We start from the raw sequence: 17,761 nt of genomic DNA on the forward strand, positions 1-17,761 counted from the left end.
AGTAGGATTTAGTTAAGTTCAGAAGAGAGGAAAAAAGCCATTGCCTTTGCCTTCTCCCCTATACACTGAATTAACTCCTGTTTTCTGTGTGCAGGTATGAACAGATTGTGAGCATTTTTTTTAACGTGAGGCATTTATATTTGGCGAATAAAATGTGCCCACTTCTGTGAGTTCTGAAGACAAACCAATCAAATCAAGCATTTTTTCTGTAAATGTAGTAAGTACTTATCTGATATTCTATTTAATAACAAAAACATATCATAAAAGCATCTTCCTTGGACTTTGTTCCTTTCCTTTGTTGTTTGATTGAAAAAGCCCTTTCTACCCCAGTGAATACTCTATTTATTAAGCCCAGGAGACCAGAGATGGTTAATGCAACAGGAACGTCTGTGACTTCTAAAAATTTGCATTATTTTGTGTGAGGCATCAAACTCCTCCTTGAAAATGATCTTCTGCGGGCAGTGATTAAACTTTTCAGCTCGGACCCCTTTCATGCTGCGGGGCTGGCCCTTCTTATTCGGCGTTCCTTGCTCTCTGTCTCCCCTTCTTCAAAATGAAACATGATATCCTCAGCCAACAGAGCCCAGAGAGGCTGGTCATTGGCGCCCATTGTCCCCTGATGCTGCAGCCCCGCCCCCTTGGCTGGCGCTGACAAGCTGTTTATATTTTTCTAAGGGCCACCCTTTAACTCGGAGGCCTGATGACTATAATGGGCCCGATTGTCTGTGGGCTGCAGAGCGCCGAGGCCCCACATCCAAGGAGGCAGGGGCCCGTCTCTGATGCACCGGAGAGGCGGATATGGAATACCGGTAAGGGCGCTTCTAAGGGCACTGAGATGCCTTTTCTGGGCTCACAGGCGGCTCCTGGGCACTGTTTTGGAGAAACGAGTAGTGATCGAGTTGCTAGCTTTTTCCTGGTTTTAATTTTCTGCCTGCTCAAGACGGAAGGAACAGATTGGATCTCTGGATTTGCTGACGAAGCTCATAGGGATCCCTGTGGATCCAGGCAAGAACCGAGAAGGGAGGCAAAAATCCAGGGAGAGACGCTCGCAAGCGGGTTTGACACCAAAGCCACATGAAAGAGGCAAAGCGCGGGGCTGCCTGGTGATGCCGTGAGACTCAAGGGCTGTTTTCTCTTCTGACTTAGCCGTTCGCAGCCAGAATTTAGCTCTGCCGCTGTGGATTTCTGTAAGCCAGCTCTCGGCCAGTGTAACTCGGTCAGCCCCTTTTGAATGCGTCTAGAATCTGCGGGGTTTTCAAAGGGCGAACCATAGTAATCTTGTGTGCCATAAATTGTTTTATTCAGAAACGTGAGAACGGTTTAGAGCTGCAGGCTATAAAGTTTTTACTGCCCCATTAAGGTGTTCAGAGGGTACTAAGGCCGGCTGCAGTGGGGCTCGGGAATGAGGGAAAGCCTGGGGCGATGAGAGCATTTGTCTGTGACTAGCCGAGGAAGAAACCCGGGGGCCCTGAAGACCTCACGTGAGAGGCGGGAGCGAGCCCAGAAAAGGGCTGCGCCAGCCCTCCTGGGGTTCTGTCTGGTTTCTGCGCGGGAGTGAAGGAGGGCGGAGAACCATTCAGGCATCCGCCTCTGGTCCCGGATTGCAGCATCGTGGATGCCCCCCGCCCCGCTTAGGCGGAGTAAGGCACCTCGCCTGGGGCAGAGGGCCACAAGGGGCAAGCAGGGAGGAGGTGCGCAGTTACTGGGCTGCAGGCAGGGGCGAGGGGCTGGGCCTGTCTAAAGCCTTGGGAATTGCTTTAAGAATTCCCGCCTCCTGCTGAACAGAAACTCACTATGGCAGCTTTGATGGGAGGCTTTTGTCTCTTTGCCTTTCACAGGAGCCTCACGGTGCAAAGTCAGTGATCCCAGTCTCTGCTTGATATGGACAGGAGCCTGAAAAGGGGAGGGGTACGGCTCAATTTTTAGACAAAACAAAGGGTGAATTATGGGGCTTTAATGCATCTAGTGCTTTATAAATCTCCCCACCTCACCTAATCCCCAGCCTCAGTACTTATTATCCAAACACAGCATGTTTAAAGCCAACATGATGAAGGGCTCCTGGAAGACTTAGATCAGATGCAAAGTTTTTTTTTTAAATGAAGTTGACCCAAAGCATCGTGAGTGTTTCAGCGCAGTGTATGAAGACACCTGGTGATTTCCAACTGCGGCCAGGCTCTCCTTCCCTGGTCTGGGTGCCTGAGCAAGGGGGAGAGTTGCCCCGTGGGTGCTCTCGTCCAGGAGCAGAGCTTCTGGCCCTGCCAGTGCTTTCCCAGGGATGTGGGGCTTACAGGCGTGAGTCACCCTGTCCTTCTGCCTCAGGCCTCCCAAATCCTGGCTTCCTTCAGGTCATCGTACTCTCCTGTTTCTACCCCACAAGCACCCTCAGGGGATGGTGAGAAAGGCAGAACCAGGAGGAGGTGGTGAGAGCCCGGGGTGAATTCCAGGAGATTCCATGCAAACAAAGGTAGCCTCTGCCTGCCTTCTTTTATCAGAATGGTGGGCACTCCTGGCTCTGGAAATCTCAGACACAGCATCATTTTTAGGTACAGAATTTATGCTCATGATAAAAATAGAAGATTTACAATATAGAGTAGTATTCCTCTGTGTATGTGTGTTAGTCACTCAGTCGTGTCCGGCTCTTTGCAACCCCATAGACTGTAGCCCGCCAGGCTCCTCTGGAATTCTCCAGGCAAGAATACTGGACTGGGTAGCCATTCCCTTCTCCAGGGGATCTTGCCGACCCAGGGATCAAACCTGAGTCTCCTGCATTGCAGGCAGATTCATTATCATCTGAGCCATCAGGGAACCCTGCTAGAGCTTTTCGATACTGAGGGCTATTATGAAACCAAAGAAACAAGCCTGTGTGGATGAAATACGATGACGATGACAAAGTCTAACAGGAATAGTACCTATCGTTTGTTGAGCACGTACTATGCGCCAGGACTTTTTGCGCATTTTCTCACTCAGTCCTCCCTAATCCCTTTGAAGTACAATTCTCATTTTACGAAGAAAGAAACTGGGGCACAGAGAGGTTAAGTAACTGGCCCAAAGTCACACAGCTTATTAGTGACCTGAAATGTGAAGGTACACAGCACATCACCTTGTGTTATGAAGTGAGGAGTTTCTGTGGAATAGAGTTGACATTTTCATATTCACAGTTTTTCAAGAATCCATCACCGCAACCAAAATGTAACCTCCTGTGGGAACGTAATTGGTGGCTGGGAAAGAAAGCCAAGAACCACTTCCTTTAAATGAACGAGAGCCCCAAAGAACAGCAGCCTTGTCCAGCGAGCCAAGTGCCAGGGAGGGCCAGCTGTGGGGCTGGGGGCCCTTGGGCTTGGCCCTGCCACACCACGGTGGGCCTGTGCTGTGTGGTACTGGACCCTGGGAGGAATGACACACAGCAGAGGAACCAACTAACACAGGGGTGAAAGGAAACAGCTGAGTCAGACACTCCTGGTTCCAGCCTGTGATAGAAACATGTGCGAGGCCCAGTGGAGATTGGAAGAAGCACCTTTAGCCAGACTGGGGACATCGGTGAAGGCTTTGTAGAGAGGGAGGATTCTAGAAGGAAGTCTTGAAGAATGAGAAGAGTGGGTCAAACGGGCGTGGAGGGAAGGTGCCTAGTGCCAGCAGTTTCTGATGTGGTCGGTCAGCGGTGGGTCTTGTGGGCAGCTGTGTACCAGCGTTGGAAGCAACCGAGTCAAAGAGATCAACATGTGCAAAGGCCCAGAGTCAGAGAACAACTAAACGGCTTGTTCAGTCTGGTTGAAACCTGGCGTGTGAGTGAACAAGTGGTCCTGGGTGAGACAAAGCTGATAGAAAATGAAGCCAAAGAAACCTGTTCCATAAGCTGCAAGATCCTGACAACTGTTTTATCAGGGTGATGGATGTGTAGGGATCCATCATCTACTTCTGTGTTTGTTTAAATTTTTATTAATAACTTTTGTAAAAAGGAGGCTAGCCCATAGATGCACCAAGACCAGAACAGAGCAGAACTTGAACCAGGCCTCCTGGAGACCTTGCCAAGCCACCGGAGCTCTCTAGTTCCCCTTCTCCTCATCTGAAAACGCGAGAATAACATCCACCTCACTGGGCTGTTGTGGGGACGGAAAAGATAGACATCCCTCCATAGAATCTCATGGAATCATCCCTTTTCCCACTCATCCACTCTGACTGAGGTTTCTAGATGATGCTGTAGAGACTTCCAAACAGAGAGTCTCAAAAGAGTCTGTAAGTTACAGAAGCAGGAACATGAGAGGCAAGGTCTGAGGTGGAGGCAGGTCTGGGGCTAGGTGAGTGGCCTGGGAAACATCCACACCACGGACTGACACGTGTGAGTTTAGAGAAGTTAGCCCTGCAGGTGGCTGAAGAACAGGAGACCCCATGACCTTGGCTCTCCAAGGCCCCCTGCCTAAAGCATGGAGCCCCATTTGATTTGCGTTTATACGCCCTCGCGTTCCTTGTGTTTTCTGTCTGAATTTTTAAGGGAGATGCTTCTCCCACTGTCACTCACGCTTAATGAGCCTGCAGTTTGGTCATCCTGGATATTAAAGTGTTCCAGAGAGACAAAGGGAAAGGGAATCAGAACAGCAGACTGAGATTTCATCCCCTGGGGAGGCCCTGGGGGCCTTTTAGATAAGTATCATCTCGTCTCAAGCCACGCCTGGGAACACAGTCCCTTATCACACAGCAGTCTCCTTTCAAGGACAGCGTTTCCTGGTATGTAAGTGTTTAGCAACCAGGTGTGTTGAGTGTTCTGGTACCGTTCCTGAGGAAGTGACTCAGGGAACAGCACGTTTCACAGCTGTTGTGCAGAATAGAAAATCCCTCAAACTGTGGACTCTACAGAAACCACAAGAAGCCAGAGGGCCAACCTCTGACTTCACAAACACCAGAGATGCCTCTTGACACCAGCCTCTGCAACTAAGGTGGCAAGTGCTGTCCTTCCTCGATGGGTGTGTAGGAGGAAGATATTTAAGTCCGCAGCATCCTCAAAGCCGTGGTGTAAACCTGGCCAGGGCAGGCCGTGTCCAGTGTGCGTTTTTTGAGGTGTCAGGCAGCTAAGTCTATCCTCGCTGAGATTCCTCCAGGGGCCCTCCAAAGACAGAGTTCTCGCTGCATGCTTTTGCTCCACTCCAACTTCTGCTCCAGAGGGGTAAAACTGAGTTCATGCTGAGCTCTGAAGCTGTAAGTTGGCCTCAGAACTACGTGCCATGAGGAGCACTCACGTGTTTACCAAGGTCGTTTCAAGTCTATATAGTTTCCTTGGTCGTTCAGTTCAGTTCAGTGGCTCAGTCGTGTCCGACTCTTTGCAACCCCGTGAATCGCAGCACGCCAGGCCTCCCTGTCCATCACCATCTCCCGGAGTTCACTCAGACTCAGGTCCATCGAGTCAGTGATGCCATCCAGCCATCTCATCCTCGGTCGTCCCCTTCTCCTCCTGCCCCCAATCCCTCCCAGCATCAGAGTCTTTTCCAATGAGTCAACTCTTTGCATGAGCTGCCCAAAGTACTGGAGTTTCAGCTTTAGCATCATTCCTTCCAAAGAAATCCCAGGGTTGATCTCCTTCAGAATGGACTGGTTGGATCTCCTTGCAGTCCAAGGGACTCTCAAGAGTCTTCTCCAACACCACAGTTCAAAAGCATCAATTCTTCGGTGCTCAGCCTTCTTCACAGTCCAACTCTCACATCCATACGTGACCACAGGAAAAACCATAGCCTTGATTAGACGGACCTTAGTCGGCAAAGTCATGTCTCTGCTTTTGAATATACTGTCTAGGTTGGTCATAACTTTTCTTCCAAGGAGTAAGCGTCTTTCAATTTCATGGCTGCAGTCACCATCTGCAGTGATTTTGGAGCCCAGAAAAATAAAGTCTGACACTGTTTCCACTGTTTCCCCATCTATTACCCATGGAGTGATGGGACCGGATGCCATGATCTTCGTTTTCTGAATGTTGAGCTTTAAGCCAACTTTTTCGCTCTCCTCTTTCACTTTCATCAAGAGGCTTTTTAGCTCCTCTTCACTTTCTGCCATAAGGGTGGTGTCATCTGCATATCTGAGGTTATTGATATTTCTCCCGGCAATCTTGATTCCAGCGTTTCTTCCAGTCCAGCGTTTCTCATGATGTACTCTGCATATAAGTTAAATAAGCAGGCTGACAATATACAGCCTTGATGTACTCCTTTTCCTATTTGGAACCAGTCTGTTGTTCCATGTCCAGTTCTAACTGTTGCTTCCTGACCTGCATACAGATTTCTCAAGAGGCAGGTCAGGTGGTCTGGTATTCCCATCTCTTTCAGAATTTTCCACAGTTTATTGTGATCCACACAGTCAAAGGCTTTGGCATAGTCAATAAAGAAGAAATAGATGTTTTTCTGGAACTCTCTTGCTTTTTCGATGATCCAGTGGATGTTGGCAATTTGATCTCTGGTTCCTCTGCCTTTTCTAAAACCAGCTTGAACATCAGGGAGTTCACAGTTCACGTATTGCTGAAGCCTGGCTTGGAGGATTTTGAGCATTACTTTACTAGCATGTGAGATGATCTTACTGAGGAGCCTCCATCCGCAGAAGTCCTGTGAAATGTGCAAGGCAGCTCCTTCCGGGGTCCTGGAGAGTTCCGGGGGCCCCGGGACCACCTCTGCGTTCCCGGGAACGCCCAGCAGAGTTGAATCCCTTTGCTGTGTCACTGACACACAGGTTCTTCCACTGTGGACCGAGGGACAAGAGCCAGGGCTCCCAGAATACAGGAGTCTTGCCCCATGCTCATCACTGCTGGGTGATTCTGTTATCTTAAGAGCGTTTTGTAAGGAGAAGATAGCAGCCATCAGTGATGTCTTAGAAACGTGGCCCGTTTCAGGATACCCTCAGGGAGAATAGCCATTGTCTTCTGGATATTCTCTGTGATCTGGGAAAGGGGAGGGGTGAAGCATAAATCTTAATTAATACTGGACCATTAGGAAGAGAAAATGGAAAGACTCTTGGAAGGTAGCAGTGACCCTGAAAAGCCCCCGAGGCCGTGCGGGAACTGTGGCAAGGAAAGGCAGGGGCAGCCCGAGGAAAGCAGTGATCCTCTCACTCTCAACCCGGGCACTGGACCAGCAGCGGAGGGGGCCGGGGCCGCGCCCAGCTCCCCCCATCCAGGTGGGCCCCGACATTCAGGGAACGCCGGCCTGCTTGCCCGTCGGGGTTCCCCCGTTACTGTCTGCACACAGACCTGGTGCCCATGTCGACGGGCAGGGTCCCCGGGGCGGGGGTGGGGGCTGCTGCTGCTTGGGAGGAGGCCTGGGCTCAGCGCGGAACAGGACCGGGTGGAAGCGGAGCTGGCGGCCGGGGATCCTTGACCTTGCCGCGAATTGAGCTCAGAGAAACGTCTCAGTACTTTCCGGGTTTCCAAGGCTAGTGCTGAACCCGCTCCTGCAGAGTGGAGACCACGGCCGCCTGTCCACACCGCTGAGGGCTCCAGGAGCCGGGTAGGGAAGGGGGTCCCGTCAGAGCCGCTCCCAGCCCTTTGCACGGACCCTGTCACTGCGCACCCCCTCCTCCCCCAGGTGGACGCGAACCTCTCTTCTCATCCCCGCTCCTGAGTCTCTAAAAAGCCGCAAGACGGGGGCTGGGGGGGGCAGGGCTGGGAGAGGAAGAGGTGGAGGCGGCGGGGCTGGAGGGGAGTAAAGCCTTCCAGCTCCTTCCTCTCGCCTGGGCTGCTCTGTGGCTGCGGTGCAAGTTTCTGTTTGGGGGCCTTTCTTCCTTTGAATAAAAGCAGTCCGTTCAGGTGCTGCCCGCTGAACGGCTCTCTCCAGTTCGTAGCCCCAGGCGGAGGCCTAAGCCTCTGATTCCTTCTATTAACTCCAGGGGAACGTGGGTTGTGTTCTCATATCCTCCAACTCTAGGCACGTCTGTCCCCAGACCTGGACCTGGAAGCTTTGTGTGTGTGCTGGGTCACCGGGCAATCGGGGGGACTAACGCTGATTAAACACCAGCTGTATGTTAGGGACTGTTCTGAGTGCTTTATGCATATGAACCGGTTAACCTTACAAGGGAGGTATTCTCCTTTGTTTTCAGACGGGGAACTGAGGCTCGGAGAATTAATAAAATTGTCCAGGATTACACAGCTGGTCTGGGGCAGACTGGCATTCTGGTTCCAGAAGCTGCGTTTTTAACCACTATGTGATACCGGGGAGGGGCGTTATATTCTTTATTTTGTATGTATTCGGACTCCTACTTCTGATTATTTAACTTCTTTCAAAATTTTCCCTATTGTTAACAATGTAATGATGAGTGTTTCTGTAAACTGCCTGTTTCAAGTTCCTTATGCCTTGTAACTAATTCAGTGTTTGTGACTACTGTTAGTACCATGGAACCAATGAGGAAACTGAGGCCAGAGCAGTTGGTCAAACATTTTGTCCCAGGTGGCAGGATTAGGAAGTGGCAGAGTTATCGCGAAGCTTTTGTTCTCAGGATACTGTCTGTACATCTCTCTGTGACCATATCTCTGATTCTGCTTCAGGAGACATTTTGAAGCTGGAATTACTAGAGCATAAGATAGAAATATTTTGAAGGATCTATATGTATATCACAAAATTATTTGTCAGAAGCCAAGGGTAGTTAGCTAATTTGTGTTCCCATGAATGCTGTGCAACTGACTAAGGAATCTAAAAGTTGAATGAGCCCCTGAGCAACGTGTCTATGTACCTTTTGGACTTTTGTCAGTTAATCTGGGCATTAGCTATCGTTAATATTATTTCTAAGAAAATTAAATGCATGTCTGGCTCCAAACTCCATTTCCAAGCAAGCATCTGGGGTGCTGGCAATGTTCTATTTCTTGGTCTGATAGTGTTTACCCTTTGTGGTTTCTTGCAATAAATAATTCATCAAGCTATTGCCTTAGAACTTGTGCACTTTTCTGCTTGTGATGTATACTTACTAAAAGTCCCCCCGCCTTAGGCCTCTGATTGAAGCCTAAATTCTTGTTGTTGTTACTTATTTTTAATTTATTTTTAGTTTTAATTGGTGGCTAATTACTTTACAATATTGTGCTGGTTTTTGCCATAGAATCAGCCGTGGGTGTACATGGTGCACACATGGTGTACATGTGTTTCACCCACAAAAGTGTATTTTTAAACAAACTATCAAATATAACCGTTTGGAAGGTAGGAGATAGAACATATTGGAATCCATTGTAAGGAACAGGAAAATGACTCAGTTGCCATCATATTTTCTCCACATGTTGGCTAAAAGGAGATTTAAAAAGAAAGTTTCATGATTCCTTCTTTCTTTCCACTTCCAATGCAAGAATTAGACATTAAACCACAATAGTACTAAGAAATGCAGTTCAGAAAAAGTCCTTTTTTGTCTTTGTTTTCTCCAAGAAAGGTTTTTTTTTTGTTGTTTGAAGCTTCCAAAGTATGACACAGATGTAAAGAATGCAAGGTTACGATGAGTGAGGTTTGGCGAGGTCTTGAGAACAGCGATCACAATCCTGGAGAGAGTTGTGCTCTATCTTGTTTTTCTAATAAGGTCTCCCTTAATATTTGGTTTTGAGGCAGTGGGTTCTGTGATATGGCCTGATGCATTCAGCAATGGCCCTAGAGACTCAGGTACATCTTTCCATGGCTAATGGATCCAGCCCAGGAAGATCAGTATATCATCCTTTCAGAAAACATTCTAGGGAAGTACCTTCTTACTCTAATGGAAGCCAGTAGCAATTGCCTTGTCAAGTTTCCAATTTTTTAAAATATCATTTTAGTGCTTATTTCCCTCTGATGACTTTATGTTTGACATAAAAGTAATTGTTTAACCCCATTCAGTTTCTTAGTTCCTGGACTCTAGCTGTAGTTTTCCTCAGTTTTTATTCCTCTGCCACAGAGGACCAAAGTGGCTTCAGGATGAAGGCCTTTCTTGAAGAGACAAGAAGCCATGTTTCCCAATTCTTCCTTTAGTTTCTAACCCCTCAGTGTCTCCACTTGAGACTCTTTGAGTTCTTTGATTGAGTTACCAGTATTACTTTATTTGAGCTGACTTTCTTCCGTTTCTATCCAACATCCCACCATTACCTCTGTGTCAGGCTGCCGTCGCAAAACACCACAGGCTGGGTGGCTTAAATAACAGAAATGATTTTTCTCTCAGTTCTGAAACTGGAAGTTCAAGATCAAAATGCTTCTAGGAGCAGGTTCTGATGAGAGCCCTCTTCCTGGTTAGCAGAAGCAGCCTGCTCACTGTCCCCACATGGCCTTTTTGCTCTGGAGAGAGAGAAAGCTCCGGTGTCCCTTCCTCTTCCTATAGGGACACTAATGCTGTTGGACTGGGACCTCACCTTATGACCTCATTTAACCTAATCACTTCCCTGAAAGGCCCTAAAATACCCCTGCAATAACTGGGTAAGGGCTTCACAATATGAATTTATGGGAGGGCACAGCTCAGTCCATAGCCTTACCAGAGTCACTGCTAAGTCGCTGCAGCTGTATCCAACTCTGTGCAACCCCATGGACAGCAGCCCACCAGGCTCCTCTGTCCACGGGATTCTCCAGGCAAGAATACTGGAGTGGGCTGCCGTTTCCTTCTCCATACCAGAGTCACTACAATTAAAGTTAAGTTTGTTTCAGGGACTTGCCTGGCGATCCAGTGGTTAGGACTCAGTACTTTCACTTCTAGGCTCAGGTTAAGTCCTCCTCAGGGAATAGGGTCCAGCAAGCCAGACAGTATAGCCAAGAACAAACAAACAAACAGAACTTTGTTTTCTCTTTCAAAGTAACATTTTTTAAAATTAAACTTTTTTGCCTAGTGTTTCCGTTATGTAACATTTAATTTTTAACCTTGTAAAACATTTTTGAGTTTCTGCTGACTGTACTAAGGGAAACCAGACGTAAAGAAGACACGGACGCTCCTCAAGTAGATGCCTCCAGGAGTCTATAAAGTAATGAAAGCGAGGAATTGCATGCACAAAGAACCAGAATACCTGGGAGACTGGCGATGCTTCAAATAAAATGCAGTGTGCTGTGGAATTCAGAGGAAAAGGGTATCTTCCTCCAAAGGCCACCACCTGCGCTTCACAATCAGGGACAGGCAGGCTGTGGACTGGGGAAGGTGTAGACGAGACCACACCAGGCTCAGCGGATGCCAGGGAGGCAGGAAAGTGCAGTTTAGCTGAGACTGAGGAGTCAGGAGGGAACACTGCGGAGTCTGCTCTTATGGTGTAAGAGGAGGTTAATTCTGAAATCAGCACTTAAAGAGAGTCACTGTGGCTAAGTTGCCCTTGGCAGTCTGGATGTTTTGTCCCAATAATCCTAATACCATCAGTTTGTCCTCCAGTGTTGCAACAGACCAGTTTCTTTGAGCACCAGATGAAGAGTGTAGCTGGCTGTGTTTCAGGGGAGAGAGGGGGAAAAAAAAAAAAAAAAACGGAGGGAGGGAAAGAAAGAGGGGTTGGAGAGAGGGAGAGAGAGATGAATGGATGGGAGTGTGTCTTTAAAAAATAAGACTACACTGGCCACCCAAAGGGAGTCATAGAGCACCAAGATTGAGGAAACGGCAGATTCTTTCCAAGTTTCCTCCTCAAAATACGTGTTTCACTTACAACACTTGATGTAAATAGATGAACTGGCAACATAAAGGAAATATTCATGGAAAGGAGCATATTTAAAACGTTCCCATCTCTAGTGATCAAGTAAATACAAAATTTAAAAGCAATGAATTACTATTTTCTCCGCATCAGATTAGCAAACACCTTAAATAATACTGCTGGTGAAGGAGTGTGTCTCTTGGCACACCTAACTAATGGGAATGTAAACTGGCACAGCCTTTCTAGAAAGTAATTGTGCAATGTTTTACTCTCTCGAGTGCCCCAGAAATATTAATATACCCTGATTTGGTAATCCCACTTATAGGAATCTATGCTGATAATACAGAGGTGTAGACAAAGGTGTGTGTTTAAGAATTTCATTGAAGTTTAATTTATAATAATTGGAAATTTAGAAGCAATCTAAATGTGAACATTTTGAAAATTGGTTGCATAAATGATATATAAATTAATGGAATACTCTTCAGCTGTTTAAAAATGTGTTTTCAAATAATTTTACTGATAAGTTTACATATTATATGGTTTTTGAAAGCAAGTCTCAAAATCATGTATGTAATAAAAATATACTTGAGGGAAAGAATAAACAAATTATATTTATTTATATTACAAATATTTGTTATGCATATTATATATCTGGCAATGTATTTATCTGTAGGTAGTGGCCCTATAAATGATTTCTATTTTATTCTTTATACCTTATTGGGTTTTCCAAATTTTCTAGATCATTTAATTGTTTTTTATTCAAAAATAGCATTTTAATAAAACCTTTTTCATCTTTTAGGGCCCAAGTCCACCCTTTCATAAAGTATTTCCTGGACTAATAGGAAATAATCTCTAGCTTTTCTGTGATTCTTTTGTACTGGTGTTAACATATATGGTCTTGAATTGCAGCCGCTGTCCCGACTGGTTTGGGAGCTAGCAGAGAACAGGGATTATGGCTTAGAGGTCCTGAGTTTCTGAGCAAAAGCCTAGTTCTCCTTTCCCACCTTCCATAAAGCTTGTCCTGCTCCTTGAAAAAGTGGGTGATTTCTCGTTCCCTTGAATCTTCAAGACAGCTTTTCATGCCTCTTTTATTGGAGGCCCATTCTGCTTTGGGTGCTAGTTAGCTGTGATTGTCTTGACCTTCTATTTGTCATCCAACTCCCGACTATGGGAAGCAAATGCTGCTCCTCTGTGTGCCCAGAGCAGTGCCTTGTACATTGTGTGTGCTCGGTAGGCAGTTGGGCCTATGCCTACATGTGCATGGTGTTAGAGAATGGTTTGCTGCTGCTGCTGCCGAGGCGCTTCAGTCGTGTCCGACTGTGCGACCCCACAGACGGCAGCCCACCAGGCTCCCCCGTCCCTGGGATCCTCCAGGCAAGAACACTGGAGTGGGGTGCCATTTCCTTCTCCGATGCATGAAAGTGAAAAGTGAAAGTGAAGTCGCTCAGTCGTGTCTGACTCTTAGTGACTCCATGGACTATAGCCCACCAGGCTCCTCCGTCCATGGGATTTTCCAGGCAAGAGTGCTGGAGTGGGGTGCCATTGCCTTCTCCATGTTAGTTGCTTAGTCATGTCCAACTCTTTGCAACCCCATAGACTATAGCCCACCAGGCCCCTCTGTCCATGGGATTCTCCAGGCAAGAACACTGGAGTGGGTTACCATTTCCTTCTCTACTTTCATTCTTTTACATTTAGCTGTCCAGTTTTCCCTGCACCATTTATTGAAGAGACTGTCTTTTCCCCACTGTGTATTCTTACCTTCTTTGTCATAGATGAACTGACCATACGCACATGGATCTATTTCTGAGCTTTCTGTCCTGCTGCGTTGATCTGTGTCTGCTTTTGTGTCAGTATACTGCTGTTTTGATGACTGTAGCTTTACAGTATGGTCTGAAGTCAGGGAGCTTGATTCCTCCAGCTGCAATTTTCTTTTGTATGATTGCTTTGGTAATCTGCAGTGTCTTTTGTGTTTCCATAGGAATTAACGATTTTTTTGTCCTAGTTCTGTGAAAAATGCCATTGGTAATTTGATAGCACTGCATTGAATCTGTAGATTGCCTTGAGTAGCATAGTCTTTTGACAATATTGATTCTTCCAGTCCAAGAATATGATGTATCTTTCCATCTCTGTGTCAGCTTCAGTTTCTTTCATCAGTAAGTTTTGCAGTACAGGTCTTTTGCCTCCTTGGGTAGGTTTATTCCTCGGCATTTTATTTTATTTTACTTTAATTGAAGGATAATGGCTTTACAGAATTTTGTTGCTTTCTGTCAAACATCAGCATGAATCAGCCATAGGTATACATATGTCCCCTCCCTCCCATCTCCCTCCCCATCCCACCCCTCTAGGTTGATACAGAGCCTCTGTTTGAGTTCCCTGAGTCATACAGCAAATTTCCATTGGCTGTCTATTTTACATATGGTAATGTAAGTTTCCATGTAGTTTATTTTTGATGTGATGGTAAATGGGATTGTTTCCTTCATTTCTCTTTCTGATCTTTTGTTGTTGGCGTATAGAAACATGACAGATTTCTGTGTATGGACCTATAACTGAATGAACATGGGCTCTTTCCAGCTGTTCCAACAGGTACCCAGCAGTCAGTGCCTGCTCTGAGGAGCTGAAGACTGCTCAGGCCGAGGAGCAGAAGGCGCGGTTAGAGATGCCCCAAAGCACTGGGCAGTGGCAGTCAGGAAGCCCAGGCCTCCAGAAGAATATGCCAGGGAATACCTTCACCTTAGACACAAGATGCATCAAATACTACTCTTTACCTCCTCTCTGGGTCCTGAGAACTTGATCTGTGAAGTTTTACCTTCTTTTACCATTTCACAAACTTGTAGAGATTAATTCCCCAGAGAATCCCATTTCTCCAATCATAAATTGAACACCATAGATTTGCCCTGCAACCCATTTCAGATCCCCCAGAGGTGTTCACTTAGAGAAAAGATTAAAATCAAGGACTGCATAAATATAATTTTAGAATAAAACACATAGAGTAAGGAAATAAGGCACAAGATCAAGTTCCTTTGAACATGTGTTTACTGTGCTGCAGGTTTTCACAAAGCCCTGTCGTGGGCGCTGAGGATGATCCAAAGAGTAAAAGGACGTCGATCTCGTTCATTAGATCCTGAGAGACTGCAGCCCTATAGCAGGAAGGGAAGGCCTGGAGAGGGATGGAGGCGTATGTGTGTCTGGGGGGCGGGTTACCACACAGGACTGTAGCTGTCTGGGGTGGGACCAGAGAGAGGGGAGAAATAATTGGGTGGTGGAGACATAAGAGACTTGGATTCAATCCCTGGGTTGGGTAGATCCCCTGGAGGAGGGCACTGGCAACCCACTCCAGGATTCTTGCCTGGGGAATCCTATGGACAAAAGAGCCAGTGGGCTACAGTCCGCAGGGTCGCAAAAGAGTCACACACAGGAGGGTCCTGAGCACAACCTGCTGCATTTGTATGGGGGTGGGGGGTGGGCAGCAGTTCCCACCACCACCACCAAGCAATTTTCTGCAGCACCAGCAGGTGTCCTACAGTTCAATTCAGTTCTGACACTGATCGCTGGAGACAGCATCAGAGCCCACAGGTCAAGGGTTTGGTCTCACAAAACTGCACCCTCCACTCCCCCAGCTAAGCTACCCGCCTCCCTTCTGTAGCCAGTCAGAAGTCCAGGTTGTCACCTGTGCTTCTGGTCCACCGGCTATAGATGGGGTTTAAATGACCCCCTCCTTAGGGTCAGTTCACTTGCTAGAGCAGCTCACAGAACTCAGAGAAACGCTTTACTTACTAGGTCGCCAGTATTATGAAAGGATATAACTCAGGAAGAGATGGGTGGAGAGAGACGAGGGGCAAGGGTGGGGGAAGGGTGAGGAGCCTCTGGGCCTCTCCAGGGACACTCCTCTCCCTGAATCTCCGTGTGTTCCCCAGCCTGGCTCTCAGAACTATGTCCTTTAGAGTTTTTACGGAGGCTTCATTGCATAGGCATGACTGATTAAATCACGGGTCAGTGGAAACTGATGAACCTCCAGCCCTTCTCTCCTCCCTAGAAGTCAGGGTGTGGGACTGAGCAGTCCAGCCAGTCTCCATCCTTCTGGTGTGATCCAGAAGTCACCTCATTAACATAACAAGACACACTTATGGGTCTCATCACTCAGGAAAGTTCAAGGGTTTTAGGAGCTCTGTGCCAGAAATGGAATGAAGACCGAATGTGTATTTCTTATTATAAATCACAATATCATAGAGTGGGATTCAGATAGAATAGGAAAGGCTTTAGGAAAAATAACAAACCCAAAGTTCTAAGTCAGTGATGGATATAAGATGTGATATGAGACAGGTTGTTTTGGGCGGGGGGGCGGCGGGAATGGTATTTAACAAAGTTCTTAGTGACTGACAACGCTACTCTAGTTAGTTTGAACATGAAGTAAATTTATTAAAGAATATTAAAACACCCTCAAGAAAGTGAAAGAACAACCTACAGGATGAGAGGAAATATTCTCAAATCATTTTCCATTAAGAGACTTGTTTCCAGGATATAAAAATTAAACACTAAAAGATAAATTTAAAAAGACAATTAAGAATGGGCAAAGAATGATGATTGCATAGCAATGTGAATAAATGTACTTAATACAGACAGGGAGGCCTGGCGTGCTGCAATTCACGGGGTCGCAAAGAGTCGGACATGACTGAGCGACTGAACTATGCACTTAAAAATGATTAAAGTGGTCACTTTTATGGATTTTTTAAGCAAATTTACAAAAATTCGAATGGGTATGGTGCAGAAAGGAGAACCCCTTCCAGGGCCTGAGGGTTGGCTCTTGCCTAACACTCGGAAATGAATTGTTCAGAGAGACCCTCGTGCTGACAAACCAAGAGCATTTATCGGAACAGGGGCGTGCAGGCAGAGAGCAAGAGGGCGAGGGGACCCGGGAGGACTGCGCTGCCACATGGCTCGGTCTCAGGTGGTGGTGACGGGGTTAGGTGCCGGGCTACCTCTGGCCAGTCATTCTGACTCAGGGCCCTTCCCAGGGGAACAAGCATCAGTCAGGATGGACCCTGGCGAGAAGGATGAACTGGCATCTCCTCTGTTGTTTGGGCCTGTTCTGAATTCTTCTGGTTGGCATCAGCCTCTTTGTTTCAAGCTCTTTACCAGAAGCTCCTGTTGCAGGGTAGCTCGTGCAGGTGGTTACTATGGTGCCTGGCCAGGGCAGGTGGTCTGGGACAGTTCCCCTAACAGGATTTTAATAGACATTTTTTCAGAGACGATACACAAATGGTCAAGAAGCACATGAAAAGATATCCAGCATTATTAGTCATTAGGAAAATGCCAATCAAAACCACAGTGAGATACCACTTTATGCCCACTGGGAAATTAGAACCCTAGTGATAGTGTAACATGGTGTAACTGCTCTGGAAAACAGTCTGGCAGTTCCTCAAATTTTTCAACCAAGAATTACCATATGACCCAGTAATTCTCCTCCTAGATATATACCCAAAAGAAATGAAAATATATGTTCCTACAAAAACTTGCACACAAATGTTTAAACAGCATTATTCACGCCAGCCAAAAAGTGAAAATCCACTGATGAACCAATAGACGAAATGTAGTATATCAAAGAATGATGCGCTGATTCGTGCTACAACTCGTGCTAATACGGATGAATCTTAAAAACTTTTTCATCAGTGGAAGAAGCCAGAACCATGAGATGAACCATTCATGAGATGTCCAGAATAGGCAAATCCGTAGAGACACAAAGTAGATTAGCTGTGGCTCAGGGCTGGGAGGAGGGGGAAACCGGGAGTGATCACAGGTGATGAAAATGTCCTGGACTTAGACAGTGGACTTAGATGGCTGCACAACCTTGTGAATATACTAAAAGCCACTGGATTGTACTTTTTTTTGAAGATTCATTTTTTTTTAAATGGAGGTATAGTTGATTTACAGTGTTGTTACTTTCAGTGTCTAGCAAAGCGATTCAGTCATATACACACATACGCACATATATATATCTTGTTGGTTATCTCTCATATATATATGGATTACACAGTTTAAATGGATGAATTTTATAGTGTGTGAATTATATCTCAATAAAGCATTTTTTTTTCTTTTTTAAGACTATTACATGGCTCAGAGAATCTCCGAGAAACCCAGAGAATTAGACTTAGAGGTTACCCCACTGAGAACAATACCTAAATTGTATCACAGGAAGGTTCCAGTATG

General features: G+C 46.4%; 1 protein-coding gene across 3 annotated transcripts in view; it reads left to right on the forward strand.

Moving 5' to 3' along the window:
• TRIM2 (tripartite motif containing 2) overlaps positions 673–17,761 on the forward strand; it is a 127,001-nt gene continuing 109,912 nt past the window's right edge. For 2 of the 3 annotated variants that reach the window (XM_005691166.3, XM_018061610.1), the window contains exon 1: positions 673–809. In XM_005691166.3, coding sequence (XP_005691223.2) covers positions 780–809 — 30 coding nt within the window. In that variant the 5' untranslated portion in view covers positions 673–779. Of the gene's footprint in view, positions 810–7,454; positions 7,473–17,761 lie in introns of those variants that run through there. The other variant, XM_018061617.1, reaches the window with a different exon arrangement.

This window comes from Capra hircus, chromosome 17, assembly GCF_001704415.2.
Source record: "Capra hircus breed San Clemente chromosome 17, ASM170441v1, whole genome shotgun sequence".
In the NCBI taxonomy this organism is placed as follows: domain Eukaryota; kingdom Metazoa; phylum Chordata; class Mammalia; order Artiodactyla; family Bovidae; genus Capra; species Capra hircus.